Here is a 22,863-nt window from a genome sequence, read left to right on the forward strand (position 1 = left end):
AGGTGGAAAAGTTTACATTTACTTTTAAACACTGGATGGTTTTCTTTAAAGTTAAAAACTAAACTGAATATTCAGAGTTCAACTTGGAAGAAAAATTTCTAGGAAGGTATTAATTGTTCTTATTGTCCTTTCCCCAGGAGGAATTTGCAGGCAGAGAGTAATTTATAGTATTTCACTGTATTTTGTGATCAGATCCTTCATGCTACCATTGGTCTCTCCCCACACAATTACTTTCATAAATACTTTACAGTATTTATGCTAATCTCAAGACAGAATTTGTTGCTGATTTCATACCTAGAAACTGACATTTTTTGCCTGATATATCACCTCTTAAATATTTTCTTTAGTATAAAAAATGCAGTTTCAAGCTAAGTGTCAAATTTTGAATACAGCTTCATTTTCAGAGTTATATTTTACAGATGTTACAACTAGAGACCACTGGTTCTTATGACAGCAGTGTATAGTTGCATCTAGCACTATACTTACCTTATCGGCAGGAGCTGGAGCCAGGAGAACTCCAAGAAAAGCAATCACAATCTGAAAGGAATATTTGAAATTCACAACATTTTAACATTGCAACTGCTCATCTTGCATCAAGTTATTTGCTGTCTCAAAATAAGTTTGACTTCCTGTTTAACTTTATGTTAATGATCAGCACATTTCTGAAGCTGGTGAGTATATAAATATGAGTAAATAAATATATAAATATGAATATGCAGAAGATTTTTTTTTGTTAAAATGACCGTAAGTCAGGTAATCAATTCATATAAATTACTCTTACTCTTAGCAGTACATGCTGTGCAGGTAAAAAGATAATTTAAATTTTGTGATTTTTAAAATGTCTAGCCCCAGTTCAGTACACTCCTTGGAAACAGGTGGACTGAAGTATTTAATTTTAAGCGTGAACTTTTCACTCTGAACATTTTAGTTTCAGACATGGAGCAAACCCATGCAGCATACAGGCACATCTATTGTGAAGTACAGCTCTGTCCCTGGAACATACCATAAATCTTATGCGTCTAAGTACAGAGCTAATAATGTAAGGGTAGGCACAATCTCCTCTGTACAAACAAACAAAAAAAAGTAATACTACACATTGTTACCCCTTTGTAAAACTACAGTTTCAGTGACTCACATGCTTGTTGCTCAGATTTCTCTAGGGTCAAAACTACTGCCAGTATATTTTTATGTAAGATTTAATATTAATTTTTTTTGTAATAATAATTGTTGTGAACAATTGTTCTCTTGGAGACAATCCCTCAAATAACTGAATTGGTCACAAATTTTGTAGACTTCAAAGAAGAATTTTTTACTAGTGAGATCCAAATGTGACTCATAGTATTTAGCAGTAACATTTTGGAATATCTCCTGCAACAATTTCAGACTGCTGTAAATACTTCTATGCTTCATGCTCATGCACTTGGAGTGTCTCAAAACTCATGCTTCCTCTCTTTATGCTCTCAACAGGCAGGTGTGCCATAGCTTCATACAACTTGGTAAGACTATTGACTTGCATCTAAGAGTTATGAATGAGAAAATATTGCCCTTTCTAGATTTTATATGTGCCTTTCACGCTTGTAACAGAGCACTTTCCTCTCTCATGTTTGAGTAAGCTTATGGAGTGAAATCACTGCCAAAAGTGAAATTTCACCCATGAAGTCGCCATCCAATTGGCCTTTTTTATTCTGTAAACCCTACATAAATCAGTGATAGTTCAATAGTTGCCAAGAAAGACTCAAAATAGTTTAAAAACTCTGCAGCCTTAGTAGTTTTATGAGAAAGTGATATATGTACTTACAGTGAACTTCATTTTGACGGTAGGCAAGGCAGTTTCTGCTGGTAATTGATGTGTACTCTTACTTCTTATACAGTAATATCCCGAAGTAAAATGGGTTTACCTTCTTGGCAAGTGCCCTTTGTTCACAGAATTATGACGGGTTTCCTGTGGAAGTGCTGTGATAAGAGTAGGCTTTGATATTAACCTAATTGAATTCATTACATACAGGAAGATGAAAGAAAACTTATAATGGCAAGTTCAAAGCATTTAATAATAACTTCTAAAAGGAAAAAAAATCAGGACCAGAAAATGGATACCTAATAAAATTCATAGTGACATTTTGTGCCTGTACAACATAAGAACTCAGCCTAATTTTTTAATTCATAGTTCATAACATTTTAAAAATAGCAAGATTACCACCTCCATTGGTTTAAAATATTTTAATTCATGTCCCCAGAAATGATGAGGTTGGATCTATATAAATAGAAATTATTGAGTTATTTTGTTTGCTTTCCTTTCTGAATCCTTTCTGTACTGTTCTGTCTTTTAGGATCTCCTTTCCAGTCTTGAGGCCTGGTCTCTGGATCTTCACAGAACCTCTTCACAAAAGTACTATGTGATTACAGATTTAATCTGTAATTAGCCTTTTAAGGTTAATTCTGGAAAGGGACCATAAACTAGAGATTATAAGAAAATAAGTAAGGGAGAAGCAGTAACAATGGACATTTTATAATAATTATTATTTAGAAAGTATATTTTTTAAAGTTCATTTGAATTTGATAATTATGTACAGTCATGCCCCAGAAAGAGTTTATTTGCCTTGTTTGCTGCAGAAACCTTGCAAATGTTTATTTAATATTTTAATTGACCCATTTAGATGTCTGAGCGTTGTTGCCCTAGAATGGTTTCCATTGTTGTATAATATATAGAGATACATATATAGCCTTAGATAATTTGGATTTGTTTCTTACCTGTGCTTGTTACAAAAGAAGCACTTTAAGAAGTACTCATTTAAGTACTCAAAAAGCAGTTCTTATTTAGTAGCAGCTCTATCATTTTCTCTGTGTATCAATCCTGCACCTTACAGTAGTTCAGTATGGGTTTGCACCCTTACATTTCCTTTGCATTTCCAGAATGACATGATGGAGACTCTCTCACAAATTCGTGTCTCTGAACAAAATTCTCCACTGCTGTCAGTTGCTGAAGATCTCTGCTGCAACTGTTATTGACAAGGCCAGGGAATCTCACTTTAACTAAGACGGTGAGGTCCAATTCTCATTTATACCAGTAAGGGCTCCAATTCATCATACCGTCATTAATGGATGTCTTGCTTGGACTACAGCAATGTGGGTGAGTGGAAGAAATGTTTTCCATCTTCATTTTTCTACCACTTTGCAATTTGCGCGAGGTGTAAAATATGGTAAATGGAAGTATTAAATTACTAAGCAAAAATATTTCATTCTTCTAATCAGTCTGGTTTGTGGATGCTGTATGGGGACAGGTATATCATTAGCCTCAAAGATCCAAAATACACAAGAAAGTCTGTTATGAATGTCACAAAATCCTCTCCAAGTCTCTGGAAATTTAATCAATCAACTAGTTCCTGAGAAAGGCAGTGAGAAACCGAACTCTATAATGGTAGTCCCTGTGGTGGTGTTAGTAATGAGTTGGAAAACAGTTTGGTCCATTTGTTCTAACAGCCATAGCCAATTTGGCCATTATAATAATGTGTCACATTTGGAAGCCTGAATCTCCAAATCTTCCATCAACTTTTGATTACTTAAGTAGTTGTATGGGAAACGTACACAGCTAGAGCATTTGACATTTAGAATAGATTACAAAACTAACTACAATTGTAGAAGCCAGGAAAAAGGGCAGAGAGGGTGCGCTTTTACTAGATCCTAGAAGCTTGTTTTTTAATTACTGAATGCAACTGAATTCTGCTTGACCTGTCCACGCACATAGATTTTTCTAGACTCTGTCACCCCATCTTGATCCAGTGTGTGACATGCCCAGCTGAATGCAAACATAAGCATAGAGAATTTTGTTCCTTTTTGAGGTGTTGCTTCATTCTTTACTTTTCTCCCACTACCTGCTCACTCCCTGATAAAGCAAATATTTATCAAAAGTACATGAAAAAAAATAAAATTAGTCACCAAGAGAGTTTGTTTTGATAGTATTATTCCCACATTAACTTGATTAAATCCATCTCCCTTATATGTTGAAATTCCGGTTTGGTAATCAAACATGAACTGTAATTATACAAGTATTCTTTTCATACTGTTTCCAAGGGTCTTTTGTTTAAATGTTTTTTAGTGGATGATGGTGCCAAATAATGGGTCAAATTTTTCTTGCAATTTTGCTTGCATAGATTAAGAGTAATTCTGTAACTTAATCATGTTTTACTGATTTAAATTAGAATGTATTTGAAAATATGTGGCTTTATGAAAATACCAGAGAAATTAAGTTTCCTGTAACAATATGCATTGCTGTGTTGTAACAATATATTGCTTGTTCAGAACATTACTAAGTTTCCATTTCCTCCAGACTTCTCTATACTGATATGAACAATCTGCAAGTGTAACAGTCACTTCATGTGGGGAGAAGTTTGAGAGTCTTCACTTAGATCAAAAGTATCCAAAGCAATAAGACTGCCTTGAGAGAGTGGGTATCATCCTGAAATTTGAGTGTCATGGAGAAGTTCTGAGTGGCTACTTCCTAACCCAAACCTTGCTCTGACTGAGGGCAGGCAAAAGTGATGGTTGTGTACATGAAAATTAGAGCGATTTATAGCTCTTCTTATGCAGCTCATTAATTCAGTTAATTAATATATAAGGGCACTTAGAGGACTGTGGCATGGTCATGGATATTTCTGATTCCAAATGAATGCATGCTAATTTCAGTTATATTACTGGGAGACGTATGAATTTCAGTGTGGGGAAAAGTCTCCAAAAAGCAGGGCTTTCCTATTGGAGGTATATCTAGGCTTTTGCTGAGTTACAGACATGAGACAACTAGAATTATTTTCTCTCTTGCAATAATGTTAATTAGTCAAATGCTTTTTAGAACTAATCTTTTATCTTTGGGCTTATCTGACTAATTGACATTCTCAGTGAATATAAGTTGGAAGTCATGAGATCGTGACTACTGTTATAAGTCGTCTTCACTAAATACTGCTTATTGCTCTGCTCTTACATGGGGCCTTGCATACTGATGCTTAAGAAAGCAGAAGCTCATGCTTTAATGCTACAAAAGTTTCTCAAAAGAAATTAATATATGAAGACATAATTATTACTAGAAGTTAATTTAACATTAGTTTAATTTTTAAAACTTTTAAGACTTTTTAAAGCTTTTAATTTTAGCTTGTGCCTGAACCCTTCTGTGAAAGGTTGTAATTCTGCCAACAAAGAATCATTTGAGAAGGGGCAGGGCCAGCTTTCAACAGGATAACATCAATCTAATCTAATTTAATCTAATCTAACCAAGCTTGTCACAATTTCATATCTGTTTATATATATGTTCTGATATATTTCTTAGCAGCAGAGCTTTGTCACACTTGAGATAAAATTTTCCACGTAGAGTTGTGTGTTATAAAGAAAATGCATGCAATTTCCTTTTTATATTGAGGCGTGTTTGCAGAGATAATTTCTGTACAACCTCTTTTTTTTTTTTTTTTTTTTTATTCCTGATGAATGATGAATGTTTATAATCATCACTAATTATCTGGATGATGGGGTAGAGTGCATCCTTAGTAAGTTCACAGATGACACAAAACTGGGAGGAGTGATGGATTCACCAGAGGGTCATGCTGCCATCCAGAGGGACCTGGACAGGCTGGAGAAATGGCCTCACAGGAACCTCACAAAATTCACCAAGGGAAAGTGCAACATATTGCCTCTAGGGAGGAACAACCCCAGGCACCAGGACACGCTGGGAGTGCCCAGCTGGAAAGCAGCACTGCTGAAAAGGACCTGGGGGTCCTGGTGTAAACCAAGTTCAACATGAGCCAGCAGTGTGCCCTTGCCCCTAAGAAGGCTGAGTATTCCTGGCTCCATTAGGTAAAGTGTGGCCAACTAGATAAAGGGTGTTGTCCTTCCCCCCTACTCAGTCCTGGTGAGGCCATACCTGTAGTAATGGGTCCAGTCCTGGGCTCCCAGTGCAAGAGAGACCTGGACATACTGGAAAGAGTGCAACGTAGGGCCACAAAAATTATGAAGGGACCAGTGTACCTCTCCTGAGGAAAGGCTGAAAGAGCTGAGACTGTAGCCTAGAAAAGAGAAGGCTAAATGGTCATCTCATCAAAATATATAAATACCTGAAGGGGGGGTGCAAAGAAGACAGAGCCAAGCTCCTGCCAGTGGTGCCCAGTGCCAGGACAAAAGGATATAAACTGGAGCACAGGAGGTTCCATCAAAGAATCAGGAAGCACTTTTGTGCTGTGTGGGTGATGGAGCAAAGGAACAGGTTGCCCATAAAGCTTGTGGAGTCTCCTCCTTGGAGATGTTCAAAAACTGTCTGGACATGGTCCTGGGCAACCTGCTCTGCATGGCCCTGCCTGAGCAGTGGCTGGACCAGATGTACCCAGAGTTCCCTGCCAACTCAACCATTCTGTGATTCTCTGACAGATTACAGAAATTTGTTGGCTTTTAGGATGAATTTTCATTTTATTTGAAGGAATAGGCCCTAGTTAAGACATTTTAGTAAAAAATAGTTTGTGATTCATCAAGGTTATCTGCTCTAGCTGATGTGGAGTCACAGATGAGATGAGAAGTCCAGGCAAGGTCCTATTCACAGGAGAATACTTCATGGCAATATCATGTGGTCATTGACATTTGACATAAAATACGGAAAACAGTTGTAACTTTAAAGGAGGAATCTCCATCTTGTTTCTGTCGTTCTGTGACCTTGTGTGAACCACACATCCTCTGAAGTTTCGTGTTACTCCCTCCTAGGCTAGCAGTTAACTAGATTCTGTCTGTGAAGCACAATCATTATTCCTAACTACGTCATTAATTTCAATGCATGTGATATGTATCATGGCAATTGTTCAAAAATGAGCAGCACTTTTCGTTAGAAAAGATCATGCATATGCTAGATAGAAGAAATGGCTGAAAAGGTGGTCTATTTAGTAGTTGGCACATAACCCGGCATAACGTAGGTGATTGTGTTTTTTTCCAGGCTTTGTCTGCAGACTATCAGGCTGTTAGGGATTGTATTTAAGAAGACAAAATGCATATTGTATGAATGAATAGCAGAGTTCCTGATGCCATTTAATTCTAGACAATATCCTGTTAAATATTAAAAAATGGAACTAGAAGGAGTGGAAACTCCTGTAAAGTTTTAACCAGTAAATAATAGCCATCTGGAGAGTGATTAACCTCACAAAAGCTGATGTATTGACTGCTTTTAACATATCAAGATCTGGTTATCTATGCCAGACCAAAATTTCAGATATGAGGTACATGGCATGTAGATATGGACTTGTTCTAATCACGAAGAACAGTTCTGTCAAGTATTTCCCACACCTACTGCAAGATATAAAAGTTGAAGGTCTCTGGAGTTTTCCTGCATTCTTACTTTCTGCAGCCTCTTGCTTTTAATCTGAAGGAAAAATGAACGGATTTGTAAGTATATACATTTTTATTGAATTTATATTATTAAAAGTTCCTTTTAAAATAAAAGTATAGAAAAGAAGATGCGCAAATTAGCGGTACAGTACTGGGGCTAATATGACCTCTGTATTGGTGTGGTTTCTTTTTCTTTTCCTTTTTCTTTTTCTATTTTGGTTGTTCAGTAGGAAACCTGTGTTTCTTGTGTGTGCAGTAAGCTCCTTGAAGTCAGTGGAAACATAATTTGATTGAAGGATGCAGAACTTGATTGCAGGAGATTTAGTTATGATTTAATAATTCCCACTTTTGAGACAAAAAAAGATGTAACATGTTATCAAGGGGTGTGACTTTTGAAAGAAGCATAAAATGTCACGACTGTTCTGCATTTTTACCATTACAGGCAAAAGAAAGCCTGATAGCAAGAATTTTATAATGAAGAACTGTAATTGCTTTAAACTAATACACATGTGGATCGGGTAATTTTTCAAACTGAAAATATGACTGTTTCCCTCAAATCATGAACAAAGTTTTTTTTGTCTAACTCTGTCCATCTGTGTATGACACTGCATGTTGTTTCTTCTGAGTGAGAACGCTTATTCCTTTTACAGGCTGCAATTCTCATTTTGCTGGGAGTCTTTTGGACTCAAACTTCTGCATTGCAAGTAAGTAGACTGACAAGCCTTCTAGTGCATGTATTTGTTTAAAATGTTTTAAATTCCTGGGCAAGGAGGAATTTAATAGGAAGAAAAGAACAGAAGAAGCTAAAATGATGCTTATTACCAAGCACAGAGAAAATTAGCTTTTACCAAAGGTGACAATCATATGAGCCAAAGAGGCAGTTCTGTGCACCTGCGCAGTGACAAGAAATTTGTGGAGCATAGGTCCCCTTAGCTCAAGCTAAAATTTGAAGACTCTTTTAGTCTTCTCTGAGTCATTGCTGCTGCCATGTATAATGACTGGGATGCCACATGCTGTTTTCCAAAGCCTGCAGTATGGGCCTGTCCCCTTCCCACTCACCCTGACTCAAAATCTCTCATAATTAGTCTCTACCACAAGGGCCTCTTGAGATTGCTAGAGAGTTGTTAATGGATTTCACATGTATATAAAACAATCATGATTGTCCATTTGAGAGAAAACATTTGTTTATATTGTGTCTTTAAAAGTGCAAACCAGGTGAACAATGGTTTTGTGTTTTTTTTACCAAAGACTTTTGTCCTGAACGAACCTAACAATGATTATGTCACTGCAACTATGACTATCAGCAATGAGAAGAACTTTGCTGACGTCCATGTCCGTTCTGGCTTGTACTCCTCTGATACTATTTTTGACTACAGTCATGTAAGTAAATCTAAGAATCTGACTAGATTCTAACAATCTCTTTAAAGAAGTTAATATACTCAGAGAAATTATTTTAGTGCATTGTCATCATAAGTTGTCCTGAAACACTGTTTCATTGAAGACTCCCATCACTTCTACTCCTCTTATGCAATCTCTCTTTCACACCTATGATGATGAAGTTTTTTAAGAGAATTGTAGTAAAACACATGGTAGTCATTCATGAAAGTGAGAAGAATATCATTGACCTCAATGCAAGGGAGTGAAGAGCTGGCTGTATACACTCATGTATAGAAAGTTAGCAAGTACAGCAGAAGTCCATGGGAAAAGATTGTTCAAGTCTTATGGACAGATATTAATGTTAGCAGGCTGCTTCTGTTCCCCAAAGGTGACAATGTAAATGAGGAAATGAGGAATCATTCCACCATGACAGTCAGTGTAGCCACTTCATATTTCTTCTAGATTGCCCTAAAAACTAGGGAGAATCAACAAACACCAGTGGTAACTATTTTTAATTAATTACTTTTTTTTTTTTAATCACAGGGATATGTTGCAACAAGGCTGTTTTCACGAAATGCTTGCTTTATTTTGAAAATATCTGAGGCTTCCATCCCAGAGCTGCAAGAAATTGGACGCCTGGCTTTTGAGAAAAAGGTGATTTTGTAGAGATACCTATTCTGTATACAAGAAAGTCTACTGTGTACAAGTTACATGGTATGATGGGATCCCTCCATTCTGCCTTCAAGAACAGTTGTTGTTCTTAGGAATGTCTTTTACTGGGTTAGCAATGATGAAACAGATCTAACAAGATAGAACTTCAAGGAAATATCATATAGAACATCATTTTAAAATAATAAACAATCATGACCAACCTTGCATATAGTAGATTGTCATTATAGTTAGAACTGTAAGATCCCATGCCTGAGGAAATGGTGTATTTTGACAAATTTGGGGTGGCCTCAAAGTGAGATCACACAAGGTTTATTGATTTTTTTTCATTGGTATGCTAAGATTTTGTCCTTGACATCATTTGAAATATTTTAATTTTTATTTTTTGCAGAACTGAATTTAGAAATCAGTTTACTATGACCAGATGGTGATTTTCCTATTCAGGCAAAGGTTTCATGAAGGTGACTGGAAGCATTGCCTGGAGATGAACTTGAGTTCTGGTCCATCTTATGACAGACTAACAATAGTGCATTTATAACAAAACTTCTCATTGTGCTTTTCAGAGTACCTTTATGGAGTGGGAAGATTAATGTATGTGAAAATTACTTGACTATATTGCAGTCAATTAGCAATTTATTAATTATCACTTCAACTCAGTTTCACTGTGTTGATAGAATTAGTATCTAGTGCACTTTGTTTCTGAATAGACTGAAAAAAACGTATTTAAAAACATGTAGATTCTTTAGCTAACGTTTTATATGAGACAAAGGAAGGTGATTTTAGATCATGGCATTTTTCTCAATGGATGCCATAGTAGCATGGCATCATAGTAGCATGAAACCAAAGCTACATTACTGATGGTGTCTAACATTTTCTCTTTAGACTATGAAGAAAGTGTATTCTCCACAAAACGTGTGGGTACAGTTTCAATCCGGCAATTCCGTGTTTGGAAATATCAAGGATTGGTTTCTCTATGGTAAACCCATTGAACAACTGTGCAAGGGTCTGCCTCTCTACAAGCTTGTGAAGACTGAACAACGTAAGTAGCAAGAATAGAACATTGTGCTTCCATTACAGTGTATAAGCACCTTTCTATCTTAAACCTAAATCCATGTGGCACCTTTGTGAGGCAGGAACATATTGCCCTGTTTTAGGGAAGAAGAGTAAACCTCTAAGAAAATTTGAAAGAGTAAGGCTCTTGGATGCTTTGGAAAATCCAGTGAAGCACCATTTTTCATCATCAGGCATCTAAATATCTGAAACAGCTGTTCCGAAGTGGTTTGCCTAGTGTCACAGAGGAAGGCACTGTGTAGCACTTGTACCCATCTTACAATCCAATGGTACAATGGTCCCACAAATCTGCTGTCATTTGACAGCATGCTACCTGCTCTATGCAGGTGATGGGAAAGGAGCACAGAGGTGATTTAAAGCCATACAGGTGTTTCCTCCCTTTCAGTTACACAATAAAAGTTTTATACAGTATCAACTGAGACCAACAGGAACATTGAGCAGGGCCAAAACTGAGAATGAATTTGTGTATTTGACTCTTCCTTTCTGGATACAGGGATCTTGTCACTGAAAATATCTTTTTTTGTCGTTGTTTCATTTTTAGCACTACTGAAATCTCATAGCTGTGCCAGCGCAGGAATTCCAACCATTCTGGGCATTAATATCTGTGAAAAACTCCAAAAATCCTGATTTTTACGGTTCTGCTTTATGGAAAAGTCTCATTTCTCTGTGTGCTTTTGTGATAGAAAACATTCTTAAACTGGAACAAAACATACTCATCTTACCTGTCCTAAGCTTTGAAGACAAAAAATGTATGCTCTACAAATAAAGATAATGTAGTAACTCAAATGCTTTGTCTTTTTTTCTTCATTCAAAAGCAGAACAGAAACAGTCTAGGACTTTCTAGAAATTTTCCTCCAGAAAAGATGTGTTTCACTTTGGTGCATTTGTATACTTAGGCTGCAACATGAGATAGGCATTGGTATATGCTTCATGCCAAAGAAGAAAGAGTAAAAGAACATGGTTTTGGTGGAGAACCTCCCTTTCATATCAGCACCCATGCTCTTCAGGCAGAGTCACTTTACATATGATTACTAGAGAGAAGAAGGGAGAGACAGAGGAAGCAAATGGATGAACAGATAGATAAAGAGAGGGAGTAAGTATATCTTACTGAATGTCAGTGGAGCACTTCAGAATATCTTTAAGCAGATTTCATTTAAACATTATTTTTACAGATGTGTCTGAAACAAAGGCCCATATCTTAAACCTGACACTTTGAGAAAGTTCGCTTCTAGAAATTCGTGTTCAACATTGTTGAATAGGATTTCAGATTTTGGATAACAAGCCATTGTTTTGCAATACCTTTTAGATTTCTTGCAGATTTACACTAGGATTTGCAAATAAGCTTGAGTTCTGTGAGGCCAATGAAAATTTGTAGCAATTTGAACAGCTGCAATAGAAAGAGAACCCTTTGTTATAGGCATTTTTCAAGCCTAGATAGAGGAGACTCTGTCAGTCCTAAAGAGTTTGTAACCTGGGATAAAATTATCCTTTCACACAATGCCAGTGTGTAAGACAGAGCTGTGGCCACTTGCTGAGTTCCCCTCATATGTTGGAGAACAGTTTACCTGTTGAGAGCAGTTTATATCTCAGGATTAAAATACAAGATGAGGCAGAATTGGTGCTACCTGTGTGCTTTTCCCATGGATCTCAGTGAATGGTTGTATTTGCACATCAGTGCTTGGAAGAAGAGTGAATTTTGCAGCAGAATACTGAATATTTGCAGTTTATCAGAGACTTTAATAGTTGCCAAAGGGCAAAGTATTCCTTTTGGGCCCAGGTCTGCAATTTGTTATTTTCAAATCAGGCTCCTAGTCAAACCATCTGCTATTTTTTAAAAGAGCATTTTATCATCTTATGGTAGAACTGTTCTTTTGGGCGAATTACAACAGTCTGCAGGTTCTTGGTGATCTGGAGAATGTTTCTTGAGAGTCAGACTTAGATAATTAAATCCAAGAGTATTTTTGTGTGTGTGCCAGATACAGTATAGTCTGTTTAGCCGTATTTTGAAGTGAAGTCTACTGAAGAGATGTAGAAATAGGACTTGTAGTTGTGATCACAGAATCATAGAAAGTCTCAGGTTGGAAGGGACCTCAAAGATCATCTAGTGAATGAAGTCTAATTAAAACAACAGGGTGGTTATGCACAGTTATAAAAATGCAGTGCTAAAATCTTCTGTTGACCCAGGGATAATGAGCAATACTCATATGAAAAGTTCTGTTCTCTTCTTCTGTAGTTGCTTAGAGATTCTGAAGACTTTTCTAAATGGGCAAAATAAGGGATGCATTGCTGCCTTGATATTGCTGATGGGAAACTGAAGCACAATCTACCCTGTACAGTTTGAATGTTATCATGGACTTTCTGATCTTAGAGGTCTTTCCCAACCTAAATAACTCTATGATTCTATACTATGATTCTATGGAAGTTGTCTGTGACCAAGGCAGGAACTGAATGCAGCTTTTCAGTCTTCACTTAAGGCTTAGAAGAATCTCATGTGTTTTAATGGCTTTTTCATTTAAATTATGTACATATTTGAGATCTTGTATTTTTGGTTTAGAAAATATTGCATAAACACCTAAAAGTTTACTGAAATGTTTTTAGCGTGTACTTCAACTCCTCAGTAGATTTGCAGTTGATACTAGAGTAAATGGTTCTACAAAGAAGTCCAGAACAAGCTCCAATACCTTATTACCCACAACTTTTTTTTTTTTTTGAACTAGGGAGATAAAGCGTTTCTATGTTTCATGTAGTCAAACATGGAAGAAGGTTTCTAGCTTTTCTTTTAGTTCACAGTCTTACTGTATCCATCAGGCCTGTTGGCAATAGATTTGCATTTAGGCTACTGTGTTTGTTGTTTTATGAATAATGCTTCAGCCATCCATGAACTCTCACAGCACCTCTACTGTCAAACTGCACAGCTTAGAGGAAAATGTTCTGGATGGAGCACCCTGGGGGCAAATTTGTTGCTGTTGATGCACCTTTTGTGGTGTACCTCACAACAGAGAGAAAAGAAAGTGCAGGGAGAATCATATACCATGTTGCTCACATGTCCACATTCCCCTTACCCTTGTTTCTCAGAGGTTGTTCTGTTTTCACAGGAGCACGTGCATTGCATGTTATAGCTTTGAATTTTAGACCTTGAACCCAAACATATTGGCACCACCAGAAAGAAAGAAGAAAGAAGAAATTAATTCAGAGTTTGGTAACTGTAACTACAGGACAAACAGAAATGTAAACTCAGCTCTGAACAAAAGCAAAGAAAAGGACCTACACATGAAAAAGAATGTTGATATTTTATCTATTTGATACTGTAGTTAGCCAGTGCTATTTCCTGCTCACTATGCAACAATTTGCCATGTGTTTTATGTATCCATTTTATACTATAATTAATCTATTTTTAACTGTTTTGCAAAGTGATGGATTTTATTGGTGGACTACAGGGAAAGACCAAGGAATTAAAAGGCAGCAACAACAGGTAAAGTGTCCCTGGAGATATAGTCCCTTGGTTGCCTTAAACAACTAAACAACTGTAGTCTGAAAATGTTTTCAATCTTTAAATCCACAGCCTGGCAGCAAAGACTTTGGACTGAATTTTCATGATCTGAAGGAAAAGTATAACTTTCATTTTACTTATAACTTAATACTTAACTGATGTCATTGCGAGACCTCTCATAATTATTTTTCAACAGTCTTGGGAATCTGGAGAAGTCCCAGTGAACTGGAAACTGGCAAAAACTGTTCCAATTCTCAAGAAGGGCAAGAAAGAATACCTGTCAGTCTCACTTCAGTGCCTGATAAAATTATGGAGAATATTATTCTGGGAGATATTGAAAAACATTGCAAGACAATAGCTATTGGTCACAGCCAATACAGGTTCACAAGAGGAAGGTCCTGCTTATCTAAATAAATTTCTTTTTATGATTAGGTTACCCATCTAGTTGACCAAGGGAAGACAGTTGATGTAATCTTTCTGGATTTCAGCAAAGCTTTCAATACTGTTTCTCAAAGTATCCCTCTGGATAAAAGAATAAAAATACATACTAAGATGGGTGAACAACTGGCCAACAGATCAGGCTCAAAGGTTACAAATGAGGTTACACCATGCTGGCAGCCAGTCACTAGTGGGGTTCCCCAGGGCTCCAATTTGGGGCCAGTTTTCTTCAATGTTTTATACATGATCTGGATGCAGGACTGGAATGCATGCTAAGTAAGCTTGCAGCTGATACTAAATTAGGAGGAGCTGCTGACTCCCTTAGGGCAGAGAGGCCTTGCAGAGAGATTTGACAAATTGGAGGGCTGGGCAATCACCAACCACAGGAAGTTTAACAAGAGCAAGTGCTGGATTCTGCACCTGGGATGGGGCAACCCTGGCTATGCATACAGACTGGGGGACGGGAGGCTGGAGAGCAGCCCCCCGGAGAGGGATCTGGGGGGGCTCTGGTTGACAGCAAGTTGAACACAAGCCAGCAGTGTGCCCTGGCAGCCAAACGGGCTGACCGTACCCTGGGATGCTTCAGGCACGGCACTGCCAGCTGGTCAAGGGGAGTGGCTGTCCCACTCTGCTCTGCGCTGGTGAGGCCTCACCTTGAGCACTGTGTGCAGTTTTGGGCACCACAGCATAAAAAATATATAAAGCTGTTAAAGAGTGTCCAAAGGAGGGCTATGAAGATGGTGAAGGGTGTAGAGGGCAAGACGTACAGCGACGTACATGACGTACAACGAGAGGCTGAGATCACTTGGATTAATCAGCGTAGAGAAGAGGAGGCTGAGGGGAAGCCTCATGGTGGCCTGCAGCTTCTTCCTGAGGGGAGCAGAAGTGCAGGTGCTGACCTTTGCTCCCTGGTGACAGCAACAGGACCCAAGGGAACAGCATGGAGCTGTGAAAGGGGAAGTTCAGGTTGGATATTAGGAAAAGGTTCTTCACTGAGAGGTTGGTTGAGCACTGGAACAGACTCCCCAGGGAAGTGGTCACAGCACCGATCCTGCTGGTTTTCAAGACATCTATGGACAATGCATTCAGACATATGATTTGATTTTTAGGTAGTCCTATGTGGAGTCAGGAGTTGGACTTGGTGATTCTTGTGGGTCTCTTCCAACTCAGGATATTCTATGATCTTACGATTGTATAAACTTAAGCATATGTTCTACATAACATGAAGCACCTGCTATCACAGAGCTCATTAGGTATTCATAGCTTTATGGTTCCTCTATAAGCTATTCATCAGCTTTATGGATAAGGATATTTTAATATTTGGATTCCTGAGATCTCCCACTGGAATGGATAGAAAATGCCTACTGATTTCCATGTGAGGAACCCACAGAAGGTTGCAGCCACTTGCTAAGCAGCCAGCAGCCAGTGACCATTCCCAGAAACAATGGGAGAGACAGTTATGCTCACAGTCAAAGGAGAGTGTTTATCCTAATGACAACTGCCAAAGGTTGACATGCAGAGAAGATCGTGCGTGAGGCTTATTAGCCTTAAGCACAAGATTAACACCTTGAAAATAGCACAGGCATTTGGTATATCTGCATCAGGGGACGTGCAGTGCTGTGGTGATCCCACCAGGACTGGAACTCAGATCTGTCACAGAAATGAGGAATGGAGCCAGTGCTCAAGCTTAGATGCTATAGAGATATGGGTGGAAGGAGTCTAGAAAGGAAGAGTATCAGGATGTGACTCTTGCTACGTTGAAGGTTACCAGGTCTTTCCAAGAGTTTCTTTCCATGCGAGCAATACATGTCCTGGAAGTTTAGCTAGCTTTTCAGCTAGTCTTGTTCTATAAAAAGTGGTAAAAATATTTCATGTAGAAGAGAGCACATTGGGAGTGTGTCTGGGTGTGCCTGAGTGTGTGATTATGTGTGTACACGTACATGGGCAGCTTTTGTGTGTTAAAACAGTATTTATCCTAGGATATGATAATCAGAACAATGTTGATTATTTGCTTTCAGCTTTAAAAAAAAAAAAAAAAGTATTTAAAGGCGTGCCTGGAATCCCAGCAATGGTATCATTGGATGCACTCTGACAGGCAGCTAAAATATGTCAAGTATTTTGGGATGGCAGAATTAGCACACATTCCAGTCACGTCTCCAAGTCTGCTGCAATTAACCTTTCTTGATCCTTTACACATATCAGTGGGCAGGAAGCATCTACGGTCCCTCACTGCCAAGGACACCAGTTTATCTAGACACCTGTCCTGCATATTAAGATCTTTTTACCACTGAAGCCATTCCACTGAGAACTTTCCCCACTGTCGCCTCTGGGTGTTTCCCAGTGTGCAAGACTATTTATCTAGATCAAGTTGTGACAGTTTTGTCAGTTGCAATCATTTTAAAATCAGAGATTGACCCAGAAACTCTTACCCTGGTAAGCAATACCATTTACATGAAATAGACTGCTTAAATTAGGAGTGGCAGGTTTTTGTATATCATAGAATCATAGAATGGTTTGGGTTGTAAGGGACCTTAAAGATCATCTAGTTCCAACCCCCCTGCCATGGGCAGGAACACCTCCCACTAGACCAGGTTGCTCAAAGCCCCATCCAGCCTGGCCTTGAGCACCTCCAGGGATGGGGCATCCACAATTTTTCTGGGCAACCTGTTCCAGTGCCTCACCACTCTCAGAGTAAATAATTTTGTCCTTATATCTAATCTAAGCTTACCCTCTTTTAGTTTAAAGCTTTGTCTTACATTCTGTGACAGAAAGTCCCTCCCCAGCTTTCCTGTAGGCCCCTCTTTAGGTACTGGAAGGCCACTATAAGGTCTCCCTGGAGCCTTCGCCTCTCTGGGCTGAACAACCCCAACTCCCTCAGCCTGTTTTTGTAGGAGAGGTGCTCCAGCCCCTCATCTTTGTGGCCCTCCTCTGAACTCATTCTAATACTTCCATATCCTTATTGTGTTGGGGGCCCCAGAGCTGAACACAGTGCTCCAGGTGGAGTCTCACGCGAGCACAGCAGATGGGAAGAATCACTTCCCTTGACCTGCTGGCCATGCTTCCTTTGATGCAGCCCAGGACATGGTTGGCTTTCTGGGCTGCCAGCACACGTTGCTGACTCATGTCAAGCTTCTCATTGACCAACACACCTAAGTCCTTCTCATCAAGGCTGCTTTCAATCTATTCTCCACCTAGCCTGTGCTTGTACTTGGGAATGTCCAGGTCCAGATGCAGGACCTTGCACTTGGCCTTGTTGGACCTCATGAGATTCACACAGGCCCACCTCGAGGCCTGTCCAGGTCCCTCTGGATGACATCCCTTCCCTCCAGCATGTCGACCACACCACCCAGCTTGGTGTCATCAGGAAATCTGCTGAGGGTGCGCTTAATTTCACTGTCCACATCACTGACAAAGATGTTAAACAGCACCGGTCCCAGTACTGACCCCTGAGGAACACCACTCGTTACTGAGCTGTTGAGGACGTTGAGCTGTCGACCACAACCCTTGGAGTGCGACCCTCCAGCCAATTCCTTACCCACCAAGTAGTCCATCCATTGAATCCATGCCTCTCCAATTTAGAGACAAGGATATCATGGGGGACAGTGTCAAACGCTTTGCACAAGTCCAGGTAGATGATGTCAGTTGTTCCTCCTCTATCTACCAATGCTGTAACCCCGCCATGGAAGACCACCAGATTTGTCAGGCACGATGTGCCCTTAGTGAAGCCATGCTGGCTGTCACCAATCACCTCCTTATTTTCCATGTGCCTTAGCAGAGTTTTCAGGAGGATCTGCTCCATGATCTTGCCAGGCACAGAGGTGAGACTGACTGGCCTGTAGTTCCCCATGTCTTCCTTTTTTCTCTTTTTGAAATTGGTAGTTATGTTTCCTGTCTTCCAGTCTGTGGGAACTTCACTGGATTACCATGACTTCTCAAATATGATGGAGAGAGGCTTAGCAACTCCATCTGCCACTTCCTTCAGGACCTGCAGATGTATCTCATCTGGTCCCATGGACTTGTGTGACTCCAAGTTCCTTAGATGGTCTCGAATCTGACCTTCTCCTACACTGGGCAGTTCAACATTCTTCCAGTCCCTGCCTTTGTCTTCTGGGGCCCAGGCCATGTGGCTGGAGCTCTTAAACAGATAAGCTGTCTAATAAATGAGAAAAAGGCTTCCAGTTTGCATCGAGTAACAAAGAGGGATGGCTGTCTACATGAGCAAACTTTGCTTTATAGGACAGAATTCCCTTGAAGATAAAATTGAAGTTGGGCTGGAGAATCAAGCCCACTATTTGAAACTAAAATTGTGCTGTCTGATTGTCCTCATTTTGTTAAGTCTTCCCACCATTTTTATACTAACAATGTATAGTAATGGGAAAAAAAAATCATCCCTTAGTTTTAGAAGTAAAGGACTTGCCTCATGAGCTTGTCTCTAACCTCTAACCACTCAGGAGCAAATAGCTGCAGTTGAACAGTGAACAACATACAGGATCTACATGCAAAAAGAAAAAAGTCATCCCAGTAAATTGGAAGTATGCGCACAATTTGAAACAAGGTGCCTAATTTTAAGTACTCAAGTCTTAAGTTATTGTCCATGGAGGAGGTGAGGAGGGCTTTGCAAAATCACTTGTTTTGTATAAGATAATGTCATGGCCCATGAGCCACGCCAGATATTCCAAGACACATAATCCAATTCTGATGGCCCGTAAGAACTGAGTGTGATTTTGATTGACCACTAGATGGCAAATTGTTACAGTAATCTCAACAGTTAAGGTTTCTTTATTACAATCTGTGTCCATGACTGTTACTAGGTGAGAGCTTGTTCTCGCTGCGCTAGTAAAAACACTGATTACATGCAAACCATAAGACAAAAATAAAATAAAGTGAGTCCCTGTCAACCTGAGACATGTTCCTCAGGAAGAAAATGCTGGGTTGGATTGCAGAAGATTAGAATACTTTCTTTCAGATTTCCAAACCACAGTGATTTTTGTTTTCATGTGAAATTAAGCCCCATTTTTTGACTAAATTAATTTTTCTTTTTCTCATAATATTTGTCATTTCTTCTCTTTACAATATATAGACGTATCCCTTTATCTAATAAAGCATTACATTTGTAGAAGGTTTACTAATTGGAGACCAAAACATTCCAGAAATGTAAGTAGCAAAGATTCACACAATTCCAGAAATGTAAGTAGCAAAGATTCCCACAATTTAAGTGAAATCTTTTTCTGTTTCAGAACAGGAATACAGCAAAGGATGTAAGATAAATCTGACAAATGCCAATCACACACTAACCATGAGCCCAGGTAAGGGGGGAAGCCCCAAAACTCCTGTATCCCCTTTATCTCCTTTTCCTTATCTTCTCACCCCTGTTGTCACCAGGTGAAATCTAACAAACCTCATCCTGCCATCTGCCTCTACCTCTGCTCTTCCTGCTTGGCTATGCTCCTCCCTCAGGCATAAATACTCCACAGAAGGATTCTGCACTCTTGCTTGTTTGGGTTTTTGTTTCTTTGCTTTGCTTCGTTTAGAGAGGTAGCCAGGGAGAAAGTGGGCAGGCAGGCTGGCTGGAGTTCTGTATCCAGGTCTCTATTCCTTGCAGGCAGGTCCTGCTGTTCTGGTGCTCATCATGGCCATACCATGTACTGTTTTTAACATTTCTCTTCCTATTCTGCAATTTTTTTCCTTTGCTCTTTTTCACAGCTCAGTAAGAGGTAGACAGACTCATGTGACTTGAAAGTTCCCACTTTATTTAGTTTTCTGAGGGTGTGTATAAAGAGAGTAAGGTGAAACAGACCTAATGAGTGGGGTCCTCTAATTGATCCAGCCATTTCTTGTTGGACAGAAAAACGGATGTATCATATAGACCCATTTGTGGCCATGCTCAGACCGGGGAAAGTATCCTTTAAAAATTATCCTGTAATTTCTGGTACTAGGATGAGAGCTGATGAGGGGATATAATGGAGGGTAGAGGGGTAAAGCAGTGCAATGAGTTTTTCTGAGAAGGCTCTTACGGTTTTGATGGCTTCCAGGACAGCCCAGACTATAAAGGCAGCTAAGGCCTTTATTTGTTTGCATGCTGTAAATCCTGCCCAACAGTTCCTGGGTAGGACACAACACATCCACCCATCGCATACATGCTGCGATTGCCACCATGCCAGCTGCTGTGGAGTTTCCCCTTTCCCCTGCTGTCACCATTGTACAGATGGTCAAATAGTAATTGGAAAGCATTTAGAAATATGCTTAACTTGAGACATAAGGACTTTAAGGCTTGACCCAACAGTGGTAGCCACTAACCCTTTCCATCCCGTGTGATAGGAAGCAGGGGGAGTTTTCACCTAAAGAAGCTCCCTAAATCAGAAATTTGCCCTGAGCACACCAGGAGGTGTTTGACAGCATCACATTAAGCAATGTCCCTGGGTGCAATATACTGAGAGCCGAGCCAGGGCACTCTGCCACTCATTCCAGATAAGTAGAGCCCTTTAACACCAGGGACTGTGAGGGGCTTGTTCCATGCTCTCAGTAAGATAAGCTGCCATCCGCGCTTCACAAGACACTCCTATCTGCCAAGCCGCTCTGAGAAAAACTGGGAGATGTGCAGCATGATTTAAAGCACATTACAAACTCCTACAAGCTGCAATCCTAAATGTGGGGGTCTCATGAATCAAAAGTGAGGAAACACCAGAAGTGTGGGATCCTTCAGATAGAAAAGTGTTTATGCACAGCTCATAGATGTTAAACAGCAGTGAAGGAGATAACACAACAAGAAGGATAGAACTGTCAGTACAAAACTCTAAAAAGTGGAAGAATCATTAAAAATTCTCCAATTAAAATGTATTTTCGTGATCCTGAGCATCACAACTGTTAATACAGTTTAATTAGTACCTGTGAGATAGAGGTGTCTTTTTATGCACGCACTGCCACTAGAATGGACTCAAACTGATGGGACAGCTAATCAGAAAACAATTTGTGTATCAATCAGGAAAGCATCCTGGCAATAACTACTTATAGCAGTTGTCTAGGGGCTCTCATTTTCACCGCCCATTGTGGTGGTTTTTTTTTTGTTTTTTTGTTTTTTTTTTTAAGTTGTCAAGATAAAGTCACATTTTTAATATGCCATTTAAATTTGGAGAAGAATTAGTCTTTCACTTTATTGTTGGTCTTGTAAGATTTTTTCAGGTGAGGAAAATCAGCAGTTGTGAACTGAGCTACTAGCAGCATTTAATCAAATTTCTAACTACTGCTAACCAATATATATGTATCCTGAGCATCCTAAACAATAAAGATGCAGAAGCCAAACTAAAATCAGTAACAGACAAGCAAACCCTATGCAATTATACCTGGGCTATACATAAGCTCTTTCCCTTTAGAAAAGTATACTGTATGACAAAAACTAATATTTATTAATGTTTCTCTCTCAATTTTTTTAACTTTTTCATAAAAAAGAATGTCTCCAAAACAGTTTTTCCCAGCCTTTCTCTGGTAGTTTTGGCAACAAAAAGCCATGAGTTTAAACATTCTGGAAGGTTTAGCCATAGGGAATGTAATCATTACCTTTTTCTTCTGCACTAAATATAATAAGCATTTAAAACATTTTTTTTTCTTTCATTTGCTGATAACCAGCACATATAGAAGGCAAAACACCATAGAGTCTAGGAGGACAAGACCATATTTGGATTTTTTGCTGTGTTTGAAGTGAAAATAAAAAGAACTTCTACACTTTTTATTTTTTTAAGTGGAAAAGACAGAATTTGGTATTCATTTGCATGACAAACATAACTGAGAAAGGCTGCTGACCATCCTAATTTATCCATTATAATTCCAATCATCAGATTACAGAAACTGAAATGTTAATTTTAATTCTTTCAATTTTTAAGGATGGATTTAGACAATTTTTATTTGTTTGTTTTTTACTGAATCAGTCTCTTCTACTGTCACATAGAACTTAACTTTCCTTTTTGATGCCAACCCTAATATAAAATAAACAGAACAATTATTAGACACACTTGTCTCATTTTTCTTCATGTTTTGTTGAGGCGAATACAAGCTGTTGGCTTTGTAATTACCATCTCGCACTGAGATATCAACAAACTACCAGAAAATATTCCATCTATGTTTAGTTGTTAATTAAGTAATTTTGAGTTATTAATCAAAATAATTTCAGGTGAACATAACCTGTTTTCTTCAAATCCATTGTTCAAGATTAAAAATCTATAGTTCCAAAAAACAGGGACAGGATATAATTAGTCATTGTTCCCAAGAGCTTTGTCCTTTTAGGGCTTTGGAAGTATTTAAATGGAGTTGTCATTAAGGAAAAGAATGTTATTCCTCAAACAGTCCACTTGGACATAGCTGACAACGGGGAACAACTTGGGAGATTTCTGTAAAGTTTTGTTCAGGAGTCTTGCTTTTGTCAGTGTCACTGAAGCTGCTCAGAGGGTTGCCCAAAGTTTAACACCCACATGAATCCAAAG

At 38.9% G+C, this 22,863-nt stretch overlaps 2 protein-coding genes across 3 annotated transcripts in view; one reads left to right on the forward strand and one right to left on the reverse strand.

The window, feature by feature from the left end:
• Positions 1–22,863, reverse strand: part of LOC106047642 (gastrokine-1-like) — a 36,095-nt gene that overhangs the window by 5,767 nt on the left and 7,465 nt on the right. The window contains exons 2-3 of one of the 2 annotated variants that reach the window (XM_013199221.3): positions 1,799–1,942; positions 487–537 (exon numbers count right to left, since the gene is read on the reverse strand). In XM_013199221.3, the coding sequence (XP_013054675.2) occupies positions 487–537; positions 1,799–1,810 (63 nt within the window). In that variant the 5' untranslated portion in view covers positions 1,811–1,942. Of the gene's footprint in view, positions 1–486; positions 538–1,798; positions 1,954–22,863 lie in introns of both variants that reach the window. The other variant, XM_048053991.2, reaches the window with a different exon arrangement.
• GKN2 (gastrokine 2) lies at positions 7,036–11,261 on the forward strand. The gene is made up of 6 exons (XM_013199220.3): positions 7,036–7,401; positions 7,995–8,048; positions 8,593–8,724; positions 9,265–9,375; positions 10,273–10,429; positions 11,003–11,261. The coding sequence occupies exons 1-6, from the start codon at positions 7,390–7,392 to the stop codon at positions 11,086–11,088; spliced, it is 552 nt and encodes a 183-aa protein (XP_013054674.1). The 5' UTR covers positions 7,036–7,389; the 3' UTR covers positions 11,089–11,261.

The sequence above is a fragment of the Anser cygnoides genome, chromosome 26 (genome assembly GCF_040182565.1).
Source record: "Anser cygnoides isolate HZ-2024a breed goose chromosome 26, Taihu_goose_T2T_genome, whole genome shotgun sequence".
NCBI lineage: Eukaryota > Metazoa > Chordata > Aves > Anseriformes > Anatidae > Anser > Anser cygnoides.

Excerpts from the sequence above, each read along its gene's own strand:
- GKN2 (XM_013199220.3), top strand. Across the intron at positions 8,049-8,592 it reads CTCAAACTTCTGCATTGCAA|ACTTTTGTCCTGAACGAACC; the intron begins GTAAGTAGACTG and ends TTTTTACCAAAG. Across the intron at positions 9,376-10,272 it reads GCCTGGCTTTTGAGAAAAAG|ACTATGAAGAAAGTGTATTC; the intron begins GTGATTTTGTAG and ends TTTTCTCTTTAG.